This window comes from Alligator mississippiensis, chromosome 3, assembly GCF_030867095.1.
Source record: "Alligator mississippiensis isolate rAllMis1 chromosome 3, rAllMis1, whole genome shotgun sequence".
NCBI classification, from domain to species: domain Eukaryota; kingdom Metazoa; phylum Chordata; order Crocodylia; family Alligatoridae; genus Alligator; species Alligator mississippiensis.
This window is the reverse complement of record NC_081826.1, coordinates 196,084,995-196,103,259: the sequence shown is the minus strand read 5'-3', so window position 1 is coordinate 196,103,259 and position 18,265 is coordinate 196,084,995. Positions and strand designations below refer to the sequence as shown.

General features: G+C 43.1%; 1 protein-coding gene across 1 annotated transcript in view; it reads right to left on the bottom strand.

Annotated features, from left to right (window-relative positions):
• The window catches only part of TMC1 (transmembrane channel like 1), a 159,249-nt gene that overhangs the window by 48,111 nt on the left and 92,873 nt on the right, over positions 1–18,265 (bottom strand). Inside the window, exons 6-7 of the mRNA XM_059723545.1 lie at positions 15,484–15,574; positions 14,256–14,337 (exon numbers count right to left, since the gene is read on the bottom strand). Coding sequence (XP_059579528.1) covers positions 14,256–14,337; positions 15,484–15,574 — 173 coding nt within the window. The remainder of the gene's footprint in view (positions 1–14,255; positions 14,338–15,483; positions 15,575–18,265) is intronic.

Sequence of the window (18,265 nt, the reverse complement as noted above, 5' to 3'; positions counted from 1 at the left end):
GGTTACTGAGATTATTCTGCATTCTGATACATCTTAAAACTCTTTGAAATTCAGATAACAATGACAAAGCAGCTGAGTAAGAGCTCCATATCTGCAGCTTAACATCTTGAGAACCAACTTTCTATGTGTGCTCTTCCAGCCAACTTTGTCTCTATCACAACACGAGATGCAGAAGCTAATGCACTGAATGCCATGCGCATGAAGTTGCTCAGTATAAAATATTCTTCACATCAAACTGTCTTCAGTGCATCACTGATACACAAGTTTTAGCAATGACAGTGAAAAATGATTTATGAGTCAGGCTTTATTTAATTATGTACAGCTTGAAAGATTGCTAGCATATGCAGGAAAGTTTTAGATAGGACAGACACCGGGAGGCAGCTTGACCTAAAGGTTAGAGCTTCATCTTCTTCTTTGAAAAGAAAAAAAGAGCTCTACTGCTGATGGCATGAAGTCAAAAAGTCTCTTTGGCTAGGTACAGACAATCAAAAAGCCTGAGGAGGAATTGATCTAAGTTACACTGCTTTCTATAAGCGGTATACTCTAGATCAATAGCAAACAGAACACACATTCACCTGTTGGTGGGGAGGGAAATCTTAGACCAGGTTCCACCATTTTAAACCAGTCTATGTGTATCAAACTTCTGTTCTGTTATGGGTCTAGACCAGTTTGCAGTCACTTGTACTGATAAAAATATAATGTCTGTACCTGGCCTTTCGCTTCTATTTCCTTTCCTATCCTGGGTTTTCTTCTCTATTTTGATTGTAATGGTTTGTGGGTCTCGCACTAGGTGTTTACACAGTGCCTAAGACAATGGAGCCCTTACCTACTCTAAGGAATCTTATTATTCCAAAATAAATTATAAAGATACCAGCTTAGGGCCTGAGCCTCAGCCTAGATCCTAATGAAAGTAAGATTGCCTCTGAAATCAAGGATGAAGCTCTTTATGATTTAGGTGAGAATTCAATGATTTTTTCATTACTACATGGCTCTGCTCTACTAATCACTGTAGCTGTACATATTGATCACCTGGCCTTTTTATTGTATGCTATGGCGGTTTCTGTTGATTTTCATAAACTGTTCTGTTACTATATTACTTATTTTCTCTGATAAGGGCTTGATGCTTGATGCTTTATTAGTGAAGATTAGCTTCATAGCCCGGATATCCTGGTAATGTTTATAGAATGGAATGGAGCTATAGTTACTAATTAAAGATATCACTATCTGAGACTGAATTAGAGAGAGGAAAACACTCTACAGCATTTACATAAGAACATAAGGGCCGGGGATTCAAAAAGCCTGTGCCTGAATTGATTCAGTCTTTGCAGGTTAGTCTAACCTGCCTACGCTGAATCAGTTTGTAACTGCATAGACATCCCAAAAATGCAGGCACGTGCCTGCAGTGGCTCAAGCAGGAAGCCGGGATGGGGAGAGGGGTGGCGGTGCTAAAGCACCCCTCCCTCCCCTTCTACAGTGCTGAGCTGTGGGGGGCATGGCCAGGCCATGGCAGTATGCTCTGATTAGGGAAGGTTTCCACTCCCTCTTTGATAACAGAGCATTTTTCTGATCTTTTATCAGCATTTAGCACCCCATCAGAAAACAAAGCCTCACTCATTAGTTCATGCTCTTCTTAAACAGCTTTTTCCAAAGGAAGAAATGGAGGGACATTACCAGCTGACTTGTAGATTAGCTACAAAAAGCCCTAAGCTGACACTGTCCTGTCTGCCTTACAAAAACACCTCTCAGCATTAGCTAGCATACCGCATGCTGGCTATGGTCCATGCTGTGGGAGAGAGGAGGAAGGGATTCCTGCTTAAGCAATAAGTGGTGGTGGAAGGAAGGAATCGGGGTGGCAGGAGGAAGCCAGGCAGACCCTGCTATGCCTGCAAGTCTCTGCTGGAGCTTCAGCCAGGGAGCAGAGGGGAGGGGCCTGCCCAGCCCAGCCCAGCCCAGAGAGCTGGGCTGGGCTGGGCGACTCTGATTTAACTTAAACCAGGAAGCAGTCTGGGACAGACATTGCATAAACCAGTTTGAGCCAAATCAGTTAAGTCTGATACTACATTTAACCAGGTTTATCTCAAACACGTGTCAGACATTTTCAGACTGGTTTATGTGCACTAAATGTCTGTTCTGTTACAGGTTTAAACCAGTTTCTGATCACTTAAACTGGTTTATATGTAATGTCTGTCCCTAGCCAAGAACTGTCATAGATCCATCTTGCCCAGTATCCTATATCACAAAGTGGCAGAGAGTGGATGCTAAAAGGGAAAGTGAACTGGATATTACCAGGGCGTTTTCTGCTGTTCTTCTCTCATTTGCAGCCTCTAGCATTTAAGATCTAGGAATTTTTGATTCATAGGTTGTATCACTAACTTCCATGCTCAATAGCTACTGATGCCCTTTTCCGCCAAGAATTTGCCCAATCCCTTTTTGAATCTAGCTAAATTGTTAGCTTCCACAACATGTGGTGGCCATGAGTTCCACAGTTTAATTGCACACTGTGTGGAAAAGAACTTCCCTTTGTTAGTTTTAAATTTACTACATGCTAACTTCATGTTGTGACTCCCCTAGTTCTTGTATTGTAAGAGAAAGCAAACAATAAATCCTTATATAATTTCTCTTCACTGTGTAGTATTTTTTTAAATCTTTATCATATCTCCCACCAAATGTCTCTTTTCTAATCTGAATTATCCTAGTGTTTTTAATCTCTCCTCATATAGAAGCCCCTCAATACCACTAAGCATCCTTGTGGCCCTTCTCTGTACCTTCTTTAGTTCTTCTTGAGGTGTGGGGACCAGAACTGGGCACAGTTATTCAAGGTGTGGTTGCAGCATAGATTTATAAAGGAGCATAAGGATAGTTACAGTTTTGTTTACAAATCCCTTAATAATCCCTAACATTTTGTTTGCCTTTTTGACGGCTGCTGAGCACTGAGCTGATGTTTTTAGCGAACTGTCCACAATGACTCCCAAATCTTCTTCCTGTGTATTAATGGATAATGTAGACTCCATCACGATGTAGGTATAATTTGGGTTATTTTTGTCCGTGTGCATCACTTTACACTTATCTACATTGAATGTCATCTGCCATTTAATTTCCCATTTGCTCAGTCATGCCAGATACTTCTGTAGTTCCTCACAGTCCAAAAATCAACAGAAACCACCATAACATAAAATAAAAAGGCCAGGTGTACAATGTGCACAGCTACAGCAATTAGCACAACACAGCCATGTAGTAATGAAAATCTTGTTGAAATCTTGTTGAGTAATAAAAATCTTATTGAAGCTAAATCATAAAGAGTTTCATCCTTGATTTCAGAGGCAATCTTGCTGTCATTTCGATCCTGGCTTAGGCCCAGGCCCTAAGCTGCTACCATTATCATTTATTTTGGAATAATAAGAATCCTTAAAGTAGATCAGGGGTCCATTGTCTTAGGTACTATGTAAACTTTGAATAATTTTGTCATCTGCAAATTTGGCCACCTCGCTATTCAAATCACCCCTTTCCAAACCATTTATTAATAAATTCAATAGCACCAATCCCAAAACAAATCCCAGGGAAACCTTGCTATTTACTTCTTTCCATCCTTAACATTGACTATTTATACTCACTCTTCACTTTCTAAAAGCCAATTTCTAACTCACAAGTGGTTGTTCCCTGTAATCCCATGATTATCTAACTTAATTAAGAGCTTCTGATGAAGGACCTGTTAAGACTTTTTGGAAGTCTAAATATACTATGTCAACTGGATTACTCCAATCTACCTGCTTACTGACACCCTCAGAGAATTCTAATGCAACTCTTGTAGTCTGATAGTTTCATAGTAGCTAGGGTCAGGAGGGACCTGAACAGATCATCTAGCCTGACCCCCTGCCACAGGCAGGAATGAATGCTGGGTTCACAAGACCCCAGACAGGTGATCGTCCAACCTCCTCTTGAATTTGCCCAAGGTAGGGGCGAGGACCACTTCCCTGGGAAATTGGTTCCAGATTTTGGCCACCCTAACTGTAAAATATTGCCTTCTGATCTCTAACCTAAGCCTATTCTCCATCAGCTTATTACCATAGTAGGTTGGTGGGGCATGATTTCACTGTGACAAAGCCATGTTGATTCTTCCCTAGCAAATCATGTTCATCCATGTGCTGAACAATTATTTTTATTATTGTTGTTTTCCACCAATTTTCCAGGAATAGAAGTTAAGCTAACCAGTCTGTAGTTCCCTGCATCCCCTCTACAGCTTTTTTTAAACATGGGAGTCACACTGGCAATTTTCCAGTCCTCTGGTACCAAGGATGTTTTTAGTGATAGGTGGGATACTACAGTTAAGAGCTTGGCGATTTCTGACCCGAGTTCCTTTAGGGCCCTAAAGTGAATGCTATCAAGTCCTGGTGAATTGCTACTATTTGGTTCATCAATTTCCTCTATGACCTCATCTACTGAAACCTCAGTTTGGATCAACTCCACTGACCTATTCATGGAGAGGAGTGGATCTGGTGACTGAATTTCCCTAACATCTTCCACAGTTCAGTCCAAGGTTGCTCCTGCCCTACTCCTCCCCCTCCCCCCCCCACCCATGCAGCAGCCAAAAAGAGCTCCAGGCTCCCCCAGCTGCCAGCCCTGGGATGGCAGGGAACATAGGTGATGGTCCTGATCTCCACAGGGTTAGGAGAGCTGTCCTGGCTCTGGCTGCCTTCCTGCCACATGGAGATTGGGACCAGTTCCAATCTCCATGGGGCAAGGAGAGCTTCAGGGCAGCTCCCTCTCAGCCACATGGAGATCAGGACTGGTCCCAATTTCCACAGGGTGGAGACAGCTCCCTCCTAGCCACATGGAGATCAGGGCCAGTCCCAATCTCCATGTGGCTGGAAAGCAGCTTCTGCCAGAGCTGGAGCAGCTCTCCCCAGTCTGTGGAGATAAGGGTTTATTTAGCCAGGCAGCAGTGGTCCCCTGCTGCCTGGGCTGCTCCCAGTCAGGGTCCACATGTGCACTTATGCCTATTAATGTGCCGTTTTTCTAGTACATGTATGTATTGGTACTAGAAAACAGACCATTAGACTAATTTAATGCATGCTAATTGATATGCACATGTAAATAATGATGCTTTAATGTGCATTGGATTAATCTAATATGCAATAAAGCATCTTGTGTAGATGCACCCAGAATGTATGGCTGATCTCTGGCTGATACAAAAGACATTTAATTACAACCCATCTGATCTCTAGTTGCCTTAATGAACCTGTGTTACACATTGTCACTAGTGCAGCAACTGGTGACTTTAGAATGGGTGGAACAGCATGAAGGGGTCTGAACCTATACTAGGAGAGGATGGAAAGGTCTGAGGATTTGAGTCAGTCCTTTTATTATGCATTCCCTGACTTGTTTTGCTGATCTTCCAGGTTTCAAATTTAGTCTCCATTGTTTGGAACAACAAGATTTCTGACACATCCTTGGGAAGATTCTGTGTACAAATTAGAAAGTCACATGCACTATCCATGTATTTATATTAGATACAGTAAACAGACAAAATAATTAGAAGTTTAATCATCATATTAGTCAATGATAAAATATCATTCCCTCTAAGGCCAAAGTATGTTGAGCTTGGACTCTGTCCAAATATGTTTTTTCAATGGATAGCTGAGAAATAATCATTCAGCTGTCTGTGTTATGGCTGGCTGAACAAAGTACACCTTATTATTTTTCAGTGTAAATAGTTACAGCCATACTTTTTGTAAACAGCTAACATAAAACAGATGACATTTGAAACCCCAAACTTGACACATAATTATCATTTAGGAGTACATCCATGATTTAACTTGGAAAACAATTGGTCAAAAGTTAACAGAGCTGTGAATGTTTTCAGTGTAATGGGTATAAGCAGGACACAGTGAGTTCAGTCTGACTGACGGGTCCTCTATCTTAAGAGGTTTGCACATGTGTGTGTGGAGGTGGGAAATGTTCACCCAATAACATAAGTTGTACAATTATATTACTATGATTTAATGGACGTTGTGGCAAAGTGGGCCTCCCTGCCTAGCCACAGTGCTAGGTTCCCCACTTGCCTTTGGGCACACCACCCATCTGACTCACCTGTCATGCCTTGTTCTTAATTATTTATGATGTTAATTAAAGCAAGAGGCTGGCCATTCATTCCCCGATACCAGGGGGCACTATCTGTGGCTCTGTACCTCCCCTCAGAGCAGCCCATGCCTCACAGATGGCATCCATAGTTCTCACAGTCACCAGCCACACACTGGGCCCCAGACTTCTCTAATCAGGACCCCTCTAAGATCCCTCCACTCAGGCAGCCTACCCCACCTTCATTCAGGCTATCTAGCTCTCTAAAACTATTTCCCCTCTCGTGTGTGGTCCCCACAGGACCTTTGGCCATACAAACCCTGGCCTCACCTCCAAGGCCACTCAGAAACCCCAGGCTCTCCTAGCTCTGGGCATCCCTCATGGTGGGCGCCTGGCCCTTTTGACCATTCTGGTCCTGGCCCCAGCATTCACTAGTCAAGGGTACTTTACATCAGGCCTCTGCCACTCTAGCCCCACTCTTTCCTTGGGGTCTGCCTTCTGGCCCCTACTAGGGGTTACCTGCCCAGTGGTAAGAGCTGGGGTAACTCACACCACGACTGGTGTTCCAGGGTCTCACGGGGACTCTCACTCCCCCCCGGAGCAGCAAGTCATTGTGCTCTAATTATAGGTCTTGTCTTTGACCCACACTCAGCCTCCCAGCAGTGGAGGACTTACTGGGGTCAGGACTTGCCCCTCTCTCTTGGGCTGAGCCCCCTTTACTTGGCCTTTACTTGGCCTCTGGCCCAGCTTCAGCCTCCCTCCCCAGTGGGCTCAGGTGGCTGTAGCCATGCCTGGCCCCAACTACCATTCCTCAGGGTCTTGCACCCCACAGGGCTCAGGTGGCCATAGCTGTGCCTGGCCCCAACTGCCTTTGGTGTTACACAAACCCACCCAAAGGTGAGGGCTAGGGTTAAGGCACCCCTACCCACCTTTCATTGGGGTGATAACTGGCTAGGCATTTCCTAGGGTCTCCTGCACCACTGAGAGCCCCACCAGGACACCCACTCCTGTCAGGGTGCAGTTTTAGGTCATGCCCAGGACCAGGACCAGGACCAGGACCAGGACCAGGACCAGGACCAGGACCAGGACCAGGACCAGGACCAGGACCAGGACCAGGAGCCTCCAATCCATCCCCTACAGCTCCTGCCCTTCCCTCCAGGATGTTCCAAGCAGCCAGGCAAGGTTGCTGCCTGGCCTGCAAGCAGGAAACTGATCTATTTATATAGGCAGCCAGGGATCTAAAATGGCTGCCTCAATCAAGCACCTGCTGGCTGCTTGGCTCAGGTCTTAAAGTGGCAGGCACCAACAGTGCCCTGCCACACTCCTCCCCCCTTAAAATGGGACCTGGGGGAGGTTTCCCCAGCTGCTCCTCCGAAGCAGGTTCCCCTCAGAGCCAGTGAGAGCCCTCAAGTGGCAAGTACCCCCAAAGGTGCTCCACCACACACCTCCCTTAAAATGAGATCAGGGTGGGGGGGTTTCACTTGGCTGCCTTCCCTGCTGGGCTCTGCCCCAGCCTACTGCAGCCCCTGCCACATGACGAACACCCCAAAGGTGTTCTGCCACAGACATGAACAGAATTTAAATGATCTTAAATCCCTGATCTTTTTAGGTGTCACCATTATGACCACCTTCACTCTGATACAACTTATACTTCACCGTTCAATGGCTGTATTTACACAGAAAGAAATCAGCTGAGAATGATTATCAGAGATTGTCTCTGACATTTTGGGCTAAGACAAGACAAGATTTGGGGCTTTAACTCAAGTCTCTAATCCTCAAGTCTCTAATCCCAACACTGGGGGGAAAAAGAGGTTCAGGTCAAATTCCATTTATGAATGCTCTCTTTAAATCTGTTTATAAAAACCTGATTGTCAAAGAAGGTACGCTAACATACACTTTTATCTGTTCCTCTATTTGAATGCACGTATAGAGAAAATATCAAATTAATGGGTAGCACTAGTAAAATGGAAATGAACATTCTTTCAAACATCTCCTGTGCCATCTAAATAAAATACAAAATGAAGTTGTATAAAACTGATTCCATGGGATCCAAGTGGACTTCATTACTTTTATGTGCTGGCAACCAATCAAAATAGCAGATGAACATTACTCTATTTTATAGTGTTACCTGTTCCGCTATGAATGGTCTGAAAAGTAAACTTATTTTTTAACAGCTAGACCACAAGTCTGTGCTTCTGACTGACTGATATTGGAAATCTATTCATGCACAAGGCATTCTTAAAATCAGACTTGCATTCTCCTCTGAGCAATCAAATCTATTTTCCATCATAACAAGAACATTTGTAATAATAAAAACAGTTGGTTATATTTCCTGAACACAAGAAATCATACCAAAATATTTTCCATGATTGATTAATTAAGAGGCAAAACACAAGTCCTTGAATTCTTTTTTCCTCTTATGAATCCATGGCAGTGTTATGTGATAAACGAAGCTAGTCACGTGTAGCACTAGATTGATAAGCCATTCCTTAAAATAAAGTTGACATTTTATATAATTTTTCTTGACCAAATATCTGCTATCCATGTGATGTTAATAATGTTCCCAAGCTTGCAAGAAAGGTAACCAGTCTGAATAGATCTTTCAATCAACCATTTGAAATTTACAAGCAAGGTAGTTGAGTCATTCATTTCTATAACTATTATTTTTTCCCTTGACATAATGTTTCTCTGTTTTTCAAATAACACTCACAATGCTGAGCATCTATGCTTAGAATATATTTTCAACTGAAATGACAAAATCTAACCCTGGGACAAGGACAACAGAATCCCTCTTATTGTAATCCGCAGGCCCCAGCTTGAATACTTTGGACATCTCATTAATGACCTGCAGCATCTCCTGGAAAATAATAGTCATGTCAAGGTAACCTTGGGGGAGCAAGCCTGCCCTAGCTTACAGGAAGCCTTCCAACCTTAAATGAAATTTCTTCAGCAACAGGCTATCTAACTCTTGTACTCACCAAGACACCAGGCCTTGCTATGCACCCAGATGCCAACTGTGCCCCTCATCAACACAGACAACATTACCACTAGACCAGACATCATAATTATAACATTTAGGGTTCATTCAACTGTTCTTCTATCCATGTCTTACATGCCATCACCTGCTTACAGTATCCCTTTGCTATCTACATTGGATAGGCAGAGTGATCCCTACATGAAAGAAATGTCTGACCCCTGGGGAGCCCTGTGGGCCAGATGCAAGGGCTCCGCAGGCTGCATTTGCCCCATGGGCCAGAGGTTGAGCATGCCTGTGATATTGTATCATCTTTTCATACTTTGCAGCCTATGTATAATAATATTCTAAGAAAAATTATAAATTATGAAATTTGATTGACCTAGAAGTAAAAAGTGCTGGATAATAGAGGAACAGTACTACAGTATTTCCATTTTAATTCAACTGAATTCATAATTCTCTCTTACCTCAGAGCGGGCAGGGGGGAAAGGAAGGAGCCATTGCCATATTCCAAATGGACCAAATGCCAATTATACAGATGGCCCAACACACTAATATCAACAGCAAAAGGCTCATCTGCAGAAGTGGTTAAAAGCATGCTGCCAAACTCACTAATTCTAGTGATATTTACTGCTTAGTCTTCAATGTTACTTGGCCTGGAGAACAAGCTGTCATACAAACAGAATTCACTGATAATTTTAGTCACCAGGACACCAGCATAATTCATCCCCGTGCATTAGTATATCACATGACTTCAGCTGGTAGACGGCTAACTAGCAGTGACAGATGTGGCTTTGAACTAACCATAAATAAGAATATTATCTTTGTTTTAACATTATGTAATCTAATTACAACTGAGCCTGGATCCCACTCCTTCTTTTCTACCCTTTTTTAACTTTTAGGGTCTCCTCCAGAATCAGTCATCTTGTTCTCACACAATACTAAACACAACAGTCCTTGTCTGCAGGTCAACAGGTCTTCTTCCCTGTGCAGGAGGAATTTCCACCAGCCTAATATATGTATGCATCACTTTTCAGCAAGTGCTTCAATAAAAAAGCCATATCATTATCTCTATTGCTCAGTCAGGCAAACTGAAGAACAGTGGGTGTGTCTACACATGACCCTACGGCAATGTTGTTACTGCATCGTCATTTAGCACTTCCTTTTGAAATAACAGCACAGTTACAGCCCATACTGCGCTGTACGCACAGCACATGATTATTTTTAGCTGCTACGTCAGCATAGCAACATGCTATAATGAGGGAATGCATTGCTACAGTGACATAGCTGTGGCATCATGGTTTTTGCCCACATATGCTACATTGCCAAAGTGCATTGCTACTGCAACATAGCGTCATATGTAGACACACCCAATGAGGTAAAATGACTTATTCAGGGTCACCCAGATGGCTAATGATGATGCTGCCAACAGAGACCCAGTCCAGTGCTCTAACCCTCTAGGCAACACTCCTTTCCACTGAATAGATGCCTCTGTTGTGCCAGTCCCAGACCTCCCAGCATAAAGAAAACATATTAGGTTCAGATCAGTGCATTCAATTCATGCAAATTAGCTTGGATCAGGTGTGAGTATGTGGAAGAAGGCATGCCTAGATTATATGGCCGGATGGCTGAACTTGTAGCTCACAAGTAACTCATTTACAGGGGGCTTCAGACTTGATTCTTCAAGTTATTCTGATCTTAAATTTGTGGAAGATGTTGGCATTTTTGACTTATTAAAAACCTTGCTAAATGAAAATATATCTAGTATGTTTCTGACAGTACAGAACTCAAGCCTGAATAAGTAGTGAAATACACACAGAATCTAGATGAGAAACTAAACTGCTAGAAAAATTGAAGCACCTGTAACATTGTCTTGCAGCCTTCTATGTCAGGGAGCTCCAACTGACAACCCACGAACAGTTAACATGCAGCTCACAGACATTATTGTGGTTCTCTGGACATGGGATGGCAGGATCTGAGGCATGTAATGGCCTTCTCTACATTTTACTATTCTTCAGTACAGTTCCCTTCCTTGAAATAAAGTCCTGATATTTGTTCCAGAGTTTAAATTTTGACCACTCCTTCAAAAACCTGAAAGTTAGTATTGATTTATTTTAACCTGTGGGTTACTGTATCCTGATGGAGTAAGTTGGGACCACCAACCAGTCCAACTACTATTTATATTCACAGACATACATGTCTGACCACAGTAAAACAAAATTATTTCAGCATCCACACACCATTGTCAACGTTCTCAGCAGTCGTCAAAGTACATAGACTGTACTATAGCAGAATAAACCTAAATTTCAAAATCCTGCTTCTAGAGGGTCACTAAAAGATGACATTTATACTGAGATCTTCAGGTAGTCAGGTGTTAGAAGAAGACAAAAGTGCTGGAGCAGAAAAATAAACGGATACAGAAACAGAATTAGTAAATTATCCCAATCTAACTTTACATTTGTATGCCACTAATATAGTATGAAATAGATGTGATTATTAATGGCGCAATAACATAGAGAAGTAATTAGCCATGTTTGTCTGTAGTCCGGTAGAAGGCAGGGTAAATTTGGAATTTATAGACTAACAAAATGCTATACATCTCTGATTTAGTTAGTCTGTAAGCCATAACAATATTGGCCAGGACCATTTATTTACAAGATGTAACCGAAGTATCATTGATATGATAGCCCAGCAAAAGTACCCTCTGTTTCATCATTTGATTTGACTACATTTATTCAACAGCCTCATCTGCATGCTAATAAATACCCCCAAAGATTGTATAAACTGCTTTGTTCTCTGCTGGCCAGGTGTTTCAAGGTATTATGTAGGTGAGATATGCTTTCTTTCTGGCCTGGTTCCTTCTTGTCTAGGGTTACTCTGCAACACAAGATGCAACTTAGCAAAAACTCAGAATCTTTCTTGTTGTTACCCTAGACACTATTCACTGTGTATTCCAAAGCCATATTCACTGAAGACAGGTAGCACTATAATGATGGCACTATAATAAGACTTTTTTGTCTTTATTGTTACATGCAAATAATGAATAATAAGCATTCTATGTATAAAGCACCCATCTGCAACAGTGCTCGTAGCACTGAATATCAATCACAGAATCTTGTTTCATAAATTAAAACTGAAATAAATAGATAAAGCCAGCCTATAAGTAAGTCCCAACATCACTATTCCAGAGCCGCTTTTAACATCATGTTATTAAAAAGTTTTAACTCATTATAGGCCTCTATTATTTTCTTGTAATGTGACTAACACTTCACAGAAGGCAAGGTAGAAATTAACCTTATAGACTAACTGAATCAGAGATGCATAAGCTTCTGTAAGCAAGAGTTCACTTTATCAAATGCTTTTAATTAAGATATACTGACCACAATACTAGTTACGATACTTTTGAGTTTTCCTTTAAAATAAGAGCCAAAGTAAAAGAAATCACAGTTTGGATATAGGCTGCCAGAGAAACAGGTGCACTTGTGTATATCAGGGGTATACAACCTCCATCCTACAGGGCAAATACAGCCCATGGACCCATCGCATCTGGCCTCCCCTGGGTCAGGAAATTTGACATTGGGGGAGCAGTTGCAATTAGGCCTGTGCGAAGTGGCTAGTATTTGCTTCGGATTCAGATTCGGCTGATTCGGGGGACAGTGATTCAATTCAGTGATTTAAATCACTGTCCCAAATCGATTTGGGCAAATCTGATTTGGAGATTTGGCTGCTGCCAAATCTCTGAAGCTCCAAATGGGGGGCTCTGCACAAGCCCCCTGAAGCCCTGAGGCAGCTGCAGGAGCAGTGAGGCCCAGGGCTTTTCTCTGCTTAAAGGGCCATAGCTGGCCTGTGCGGGGCAGCTGTGGGGGGAGCTGGGGTAGCGGGGAGGTCAACGGATTCATGCAGAGACCCCCATGCAGTGTGGAGCAGTGATATGCAGTGGGGATTGCCCCCAAGCCAGCAGCACCCAATGAGCACTGTGGCTTTTCTTTAAACGCTGGGAGCTGAGGCAGAGGGGGCAGCCATGGGAGGTATGGGAGAGGAGGGAGGGAGGGCTGCTGAATAGTCTGGCCTGACTCAGATGTGCTCTGTTAACCCATCTGCTTGTGTCTGACTGCATTTATTGCTGCCCTGATGAACTGAGTTCAAGGCATATGAGTGTGTTAGCCTGTCAATGCTAAATAACCCGACCTGGCTCAGGCATGTCCTGTTGATCTGTCTGTGTATGTGCGTACATGTGTTTGACTGATTTGGTGGTTGGAAGAACCCAGCCCCATTGAAACTGAGTCCTGCAAGATAGCTCCATTGCGGGTGAAGACTTGCAGAAGGGGGAGATACAGCTCCATATAGAAACACAAGTAACACAAGCAGCACATTGATAGAATTACAGAGACCCCCAGAAACATACCCCTAATAAATGAACACACCCCAAAGTGATGAGCAAATCTGGTAACAGTTTTCATTTCCATTATGTTCATTGCCTTTTTACTTTTTCTGTGTACCTTTTTCTCTGTTGCAAAAGACATGACAGGCACATCTAAATGAGACATTTACTGTGCAGTTAACTAATTAACTGTGCAGCATTTACACATATGCCCCTATTGGGGCACTCTAAACTAATAAGTTCCATAGCAGTTTTTTGTGTGCAACAGCACATGTGTAGATGCTGACCAGCTGGCTGGGGCATTCGGGTGCTTCAATGTGGGGGGCTGCCTGCTGACTAGCCCTATGCTAAAGTACCTTTGCCCTAGCCAGCACCTCCACAGCACATTAAGCCTGGTCAGAGCAGCCCCAGGCTGGTAGGCTGACCCCCAGGGACCCTTGCCAGCCAGAGCTGCTTCGACCCAGCTTAATGTGCCGCAGTCCAGGTGCACATGTAAATCACATGCCCAGGAGCTTCCTGAAAGCAGTAAACTGCAGAGCAATAATTTCCACAATTTACTGCTGCACATTAATGGAACAAGTAGATGCTCCTGAATTCTCTTAAAGGAAGGAACATTTTTAGAAAGTTGCTGTGGCCTTCGCAATGATTCACAAAGCTAGTATCAGTGTTCTATAACCACAATAGAAATCTTTTTTATTCATTAACAGTTGCAAAAAAGAGTCCATTTTTCCTTCAAGGAATAATGGAAAGCCATCTTAGAAATCTGTGAGATCTTCTTGGTACAACTGTGAATAGCTAATTTTACTATTTTCCATGATAACTTACTTTCAATCTCCTTGATTTTAAATTCCCACGGTATGCAGGCAGTTTTAAAATTCTCAAAATCTCGTTGAAATTTCAGCCATTTCTGAAAAGAACAATAACATAAGTTGCAGTGTTTTTGGTGATCTCATGTACATCCTCCACCACTCTTCTGACAGCCAGCACAACATTGAAAAACTCATTTTCTTAAATCATCTTGTAAAATTTACCATTGTTTTTATTTGTAGAATGTGTCCACAAACTGGTATTTTTCTTAAACATTATTTTGGAATTGGTTCTGACAATTCAGTTTGCTACATGTTGGGCGTATCTACACAAGATGCTACTTCATAGCAGCAATGAGCTACTACGCAGTTGCTCATTACTACTACACAGTAGCATTGCCAGGCGCTAACCATGTGGTGATGATACTGTGCAGTAGCTTGTTGCTACTGCGCAGTAGCATAGGAAAAAAACTGTGCAGTGATGGTACTGCACAGTAACGTTGGTTCCTGAACAATCATTTGCTACTTGCTCATGGATATGCATAAGCAAGTACCAAATGACTGCGCAGTAACAACTGTGCAGTCCACTGCTTGTGTAGATGTGGCTGTGTTGTTCAAAATTCCAGAAGTGGAATTCAAGCTCTGTAGCTTCACTGCAAATTGGTTTGACTGGTCTTAATCTCTTTTACTGGATTGAATAACTATAACTCTTATAGACATGATTTACATGCATATTTTAATGTGCATACTCTAGAAAAAATAATCCTAATAAAACATGAATGTACACATCTAAGGAATATGAAGTCTAAGTAGGAGGGAATACGTATTTTTAAATAGTCTTTCTCCTGAAGAGCCCAGAGAGAATCTATGTATAAGGGGGTAAGAATCACTACCTGTCCGATACGTGCAACTCCAGTTGACAGGGAAAAAGGCCTGTTCTAAGTCTTTTCAATGAGATGGATCCAAAGCCCATTGAAGTCAGTAGTTTTGGAACAGGCCCAAGATGGGTGAAGCCAATTTTCATAACATGAGAATCTAACTCTTTTGGAAATATTCACAGATGATAAATCCCAATCAGAAGGTATGGTTTTGAGTAAAAAATTCCATCCAGGGATAGTTTGGCACAAAAGAACCAAAAATGCACGTGAAAAACTGGACAGTAACTATAAGAATGTAGCTACAGTCATAATCTGTTGTACTAATCTACTGTTGTACATTATACAAAATGAATTAAATAAAATCCTTACCTTCATCATCATTACTTTGTATGCATAAAATTTTTTTCCTTTTCCTTTTCCAAGAGCACCCTCAAATTTTTCAACAAAAAGTTGGGCTTCCCTAAGAAATAAAGGTAACAAAGACAGGTGATGTTATGGTAGAATAGAAAGCGTCTTCACTACTTCATGTTTTGAAGCCTGCCTTGTTACTCAACAATGGATTCTTATATATCCCTTCTTCCTTAATATTATGCTTAGAAAATGCTCTCTGAGTTTGTATCCCCCAGGTCTTTGTTGTGTAAAGTGCAAACAGAGAAAGCAACTTAAAACTAGTCTAACTTAGCTGTATTTTGCAGAATGTATCTGTACTTAATTCCTGCTAATGTTGTCCATCATGTTTTTGAAAATTTATAGTCATGGTGAGTTATCTTGTAATCTAACCTGTTCCCCAGTTTTCCTTACTCTTAAGAATTATTTATTTTCATTCAGGCCATTTCTCCTTATCAATCTAATCATTGGAACTCTGGATATTTTTTTATCTCCCATTTTAGTTGCTACCTTTAAGATATGGATAAACTGTAATCATGGTTCCCCATGTCTGTTCTTTTCTAGACTACATACATTGTACACCCTCAGAACCTCCACATGTATCTTATCTTACTGTACAGCTCCTGAATAATTTTCTCATCATTGCAGCCCCATAAGATTAGAATCTGCCTGATAAAGATATTAAACAATTCCTCATGAGATGAAGAGAGTAAAAATAATCCTTAAATTGTTTTAAAAGTTTGTATAATGTCAGCACCTTGATCTCATCTGATCATTTTAATCATTTACTAGAGTTTCCTACATGTCATTTATTCTCATTTGTGAACATGGACTCCAAGATATCAGTGTTTGAAAAGAGACATTGTACTGAAAACTGATACTTGGCCTAGCTACCAAGTGACTGGCCCAGATAATAGAAGTACTTATTGAGGTCCAAAATTTTCACATTGGTATTAAAGAATATAATACTACAGAGCAACTTGCACATTAAGTTTAATTGCCTATATAGACTCATAGAAATGTAAGGCTGAAAATGACCTCAGAGATCACTTAATCCTGGGGTGGGCAAGATACAGCCTGAGGGCCAGATCCAGCCCACAGAGGGACTGTGACCGGCCTGTGGCAAGTTCCTTGGTCCTGCCTGGCCCAGGTGCTATCCAGGCCATGGCACACATCCAGCTACCCCAGGGTATGCAGTGGGGCTGAGGCTGCTTCTTTCAGTTGCTGCCCCCAGCCCCAGCTCATGGAGATTGGCAGGGACCCGCACACACAGCCCCAATCCCAGCCCGTGCACTTGTCCTTGTTTAATTTTATTTTATTAATTTCAGAACATTTATCCAGGTTATCAAGGTCATTTTGAATGCTAATCCAGAGAGTCTTAAACTTCCAGGGTGTCTGAAAATCCACCCAGATTGGAGTCATCTACAACTTGTCTAAGTGTGGTCTCAGTTCCATTCCCTAAATCATTAGCAAAGATATTAAACCAGGCATGGGCAAGTATGTGGACCCACAGGCCACATAGGGAGTTTTGCTGAGCTGTCATGGGCTAGCTCAGCACCCTGCTCCCTGTGCAACAATTCACCAAAACTCCCTATGTGGGATGGGGCCATGGGTGGGCAGGGATCAGTGTTTAGGAGTGGGATGGGCAGATGAGGCCAGGATCACTGGATAGGGTGGCGGAGCAGTGACAGCGTGGGGCTAGGGCTGGAGCAGACCCAGCACGTCCCTGCAACAGGTGTCAGTTCCACAGGCAGAGGTGTGTAGGGAGCAGATTGTGGCTCTGACCTGGCCCCAGACCCACACTGTCACCAACCCAAGACCCCAGCCCTGGCCTCAGGCAGCCTCATCCCATCCACCTGGATGCATTACATGCCCTGCCTGCGCAGCTCCCAGCTGATCTCCATGGAGATCCCATGATCACAGGGTAGTGAGAGCACAGGGCTGGGGAAGAGCTGCAATGTGCTGCCCCCATGTCCCTGCCAGCAGAACAGGGGCTCTGTCCCCACCACACAATCCCAGGGTCTCCATGGAGACCAGGCAGGAGCCACAAGGGTAGGGTGCTTGGCCAGGTGGGTGGAGTATCCGGAGCCAGGCCAGGATCTTGGAGCAGTGACAGTGTAGGGCTGGGGCCGGTGCCAGGGCTGGATCCACAACAGAATCGTGATCTGCTCCCTGCACGCTCCTGGCCACAGAACCTGTGCCCATCATAGGGCTTGCAAGCAGCAGGTCTTACACTGCACTGTCCTGCACTGTCACCGCCCCAAGATCCCGGGGTCTCCCCAGCCCTGGATTCCCATCTCACTCCTGGACATTGCTCTCTGCCAGCCTGCAGCCTCATCCCAGCCACCCAGCTTAGCACCCTGCCCACATGAGTCCTGCCCCCGCAGTGGGTCCAGCAGCAGCAGCCAGAAGGAGCCACTGTTCCCAGAAAATATTCTTGCCATCACACTGCCACAGCCCAGCTGTGCACCCAGGGGTGGCAGGACCAGCCATGCATGCCATGGCCCAGGCTGCCCCTTGCACTTGGGCCAGGTGGGACCGAAGGACCTGCTGCAGGCCAGAAAATCCCTCAGTGGGTCAGATACAGCCTGTGGGCCATATTTTGCCCACTTCTATATTAAACCATACCAGGGTCTTGAGAACCCCACATGATACAACTCTCCTTTTTGATGCTAAGCACAATGTTCCAACCAGTTATGTATACTTTCCTCTAACTGTATTTCTGTATTTTTCTAATGAGAATGTTATGGGAGACAGTAAAAAA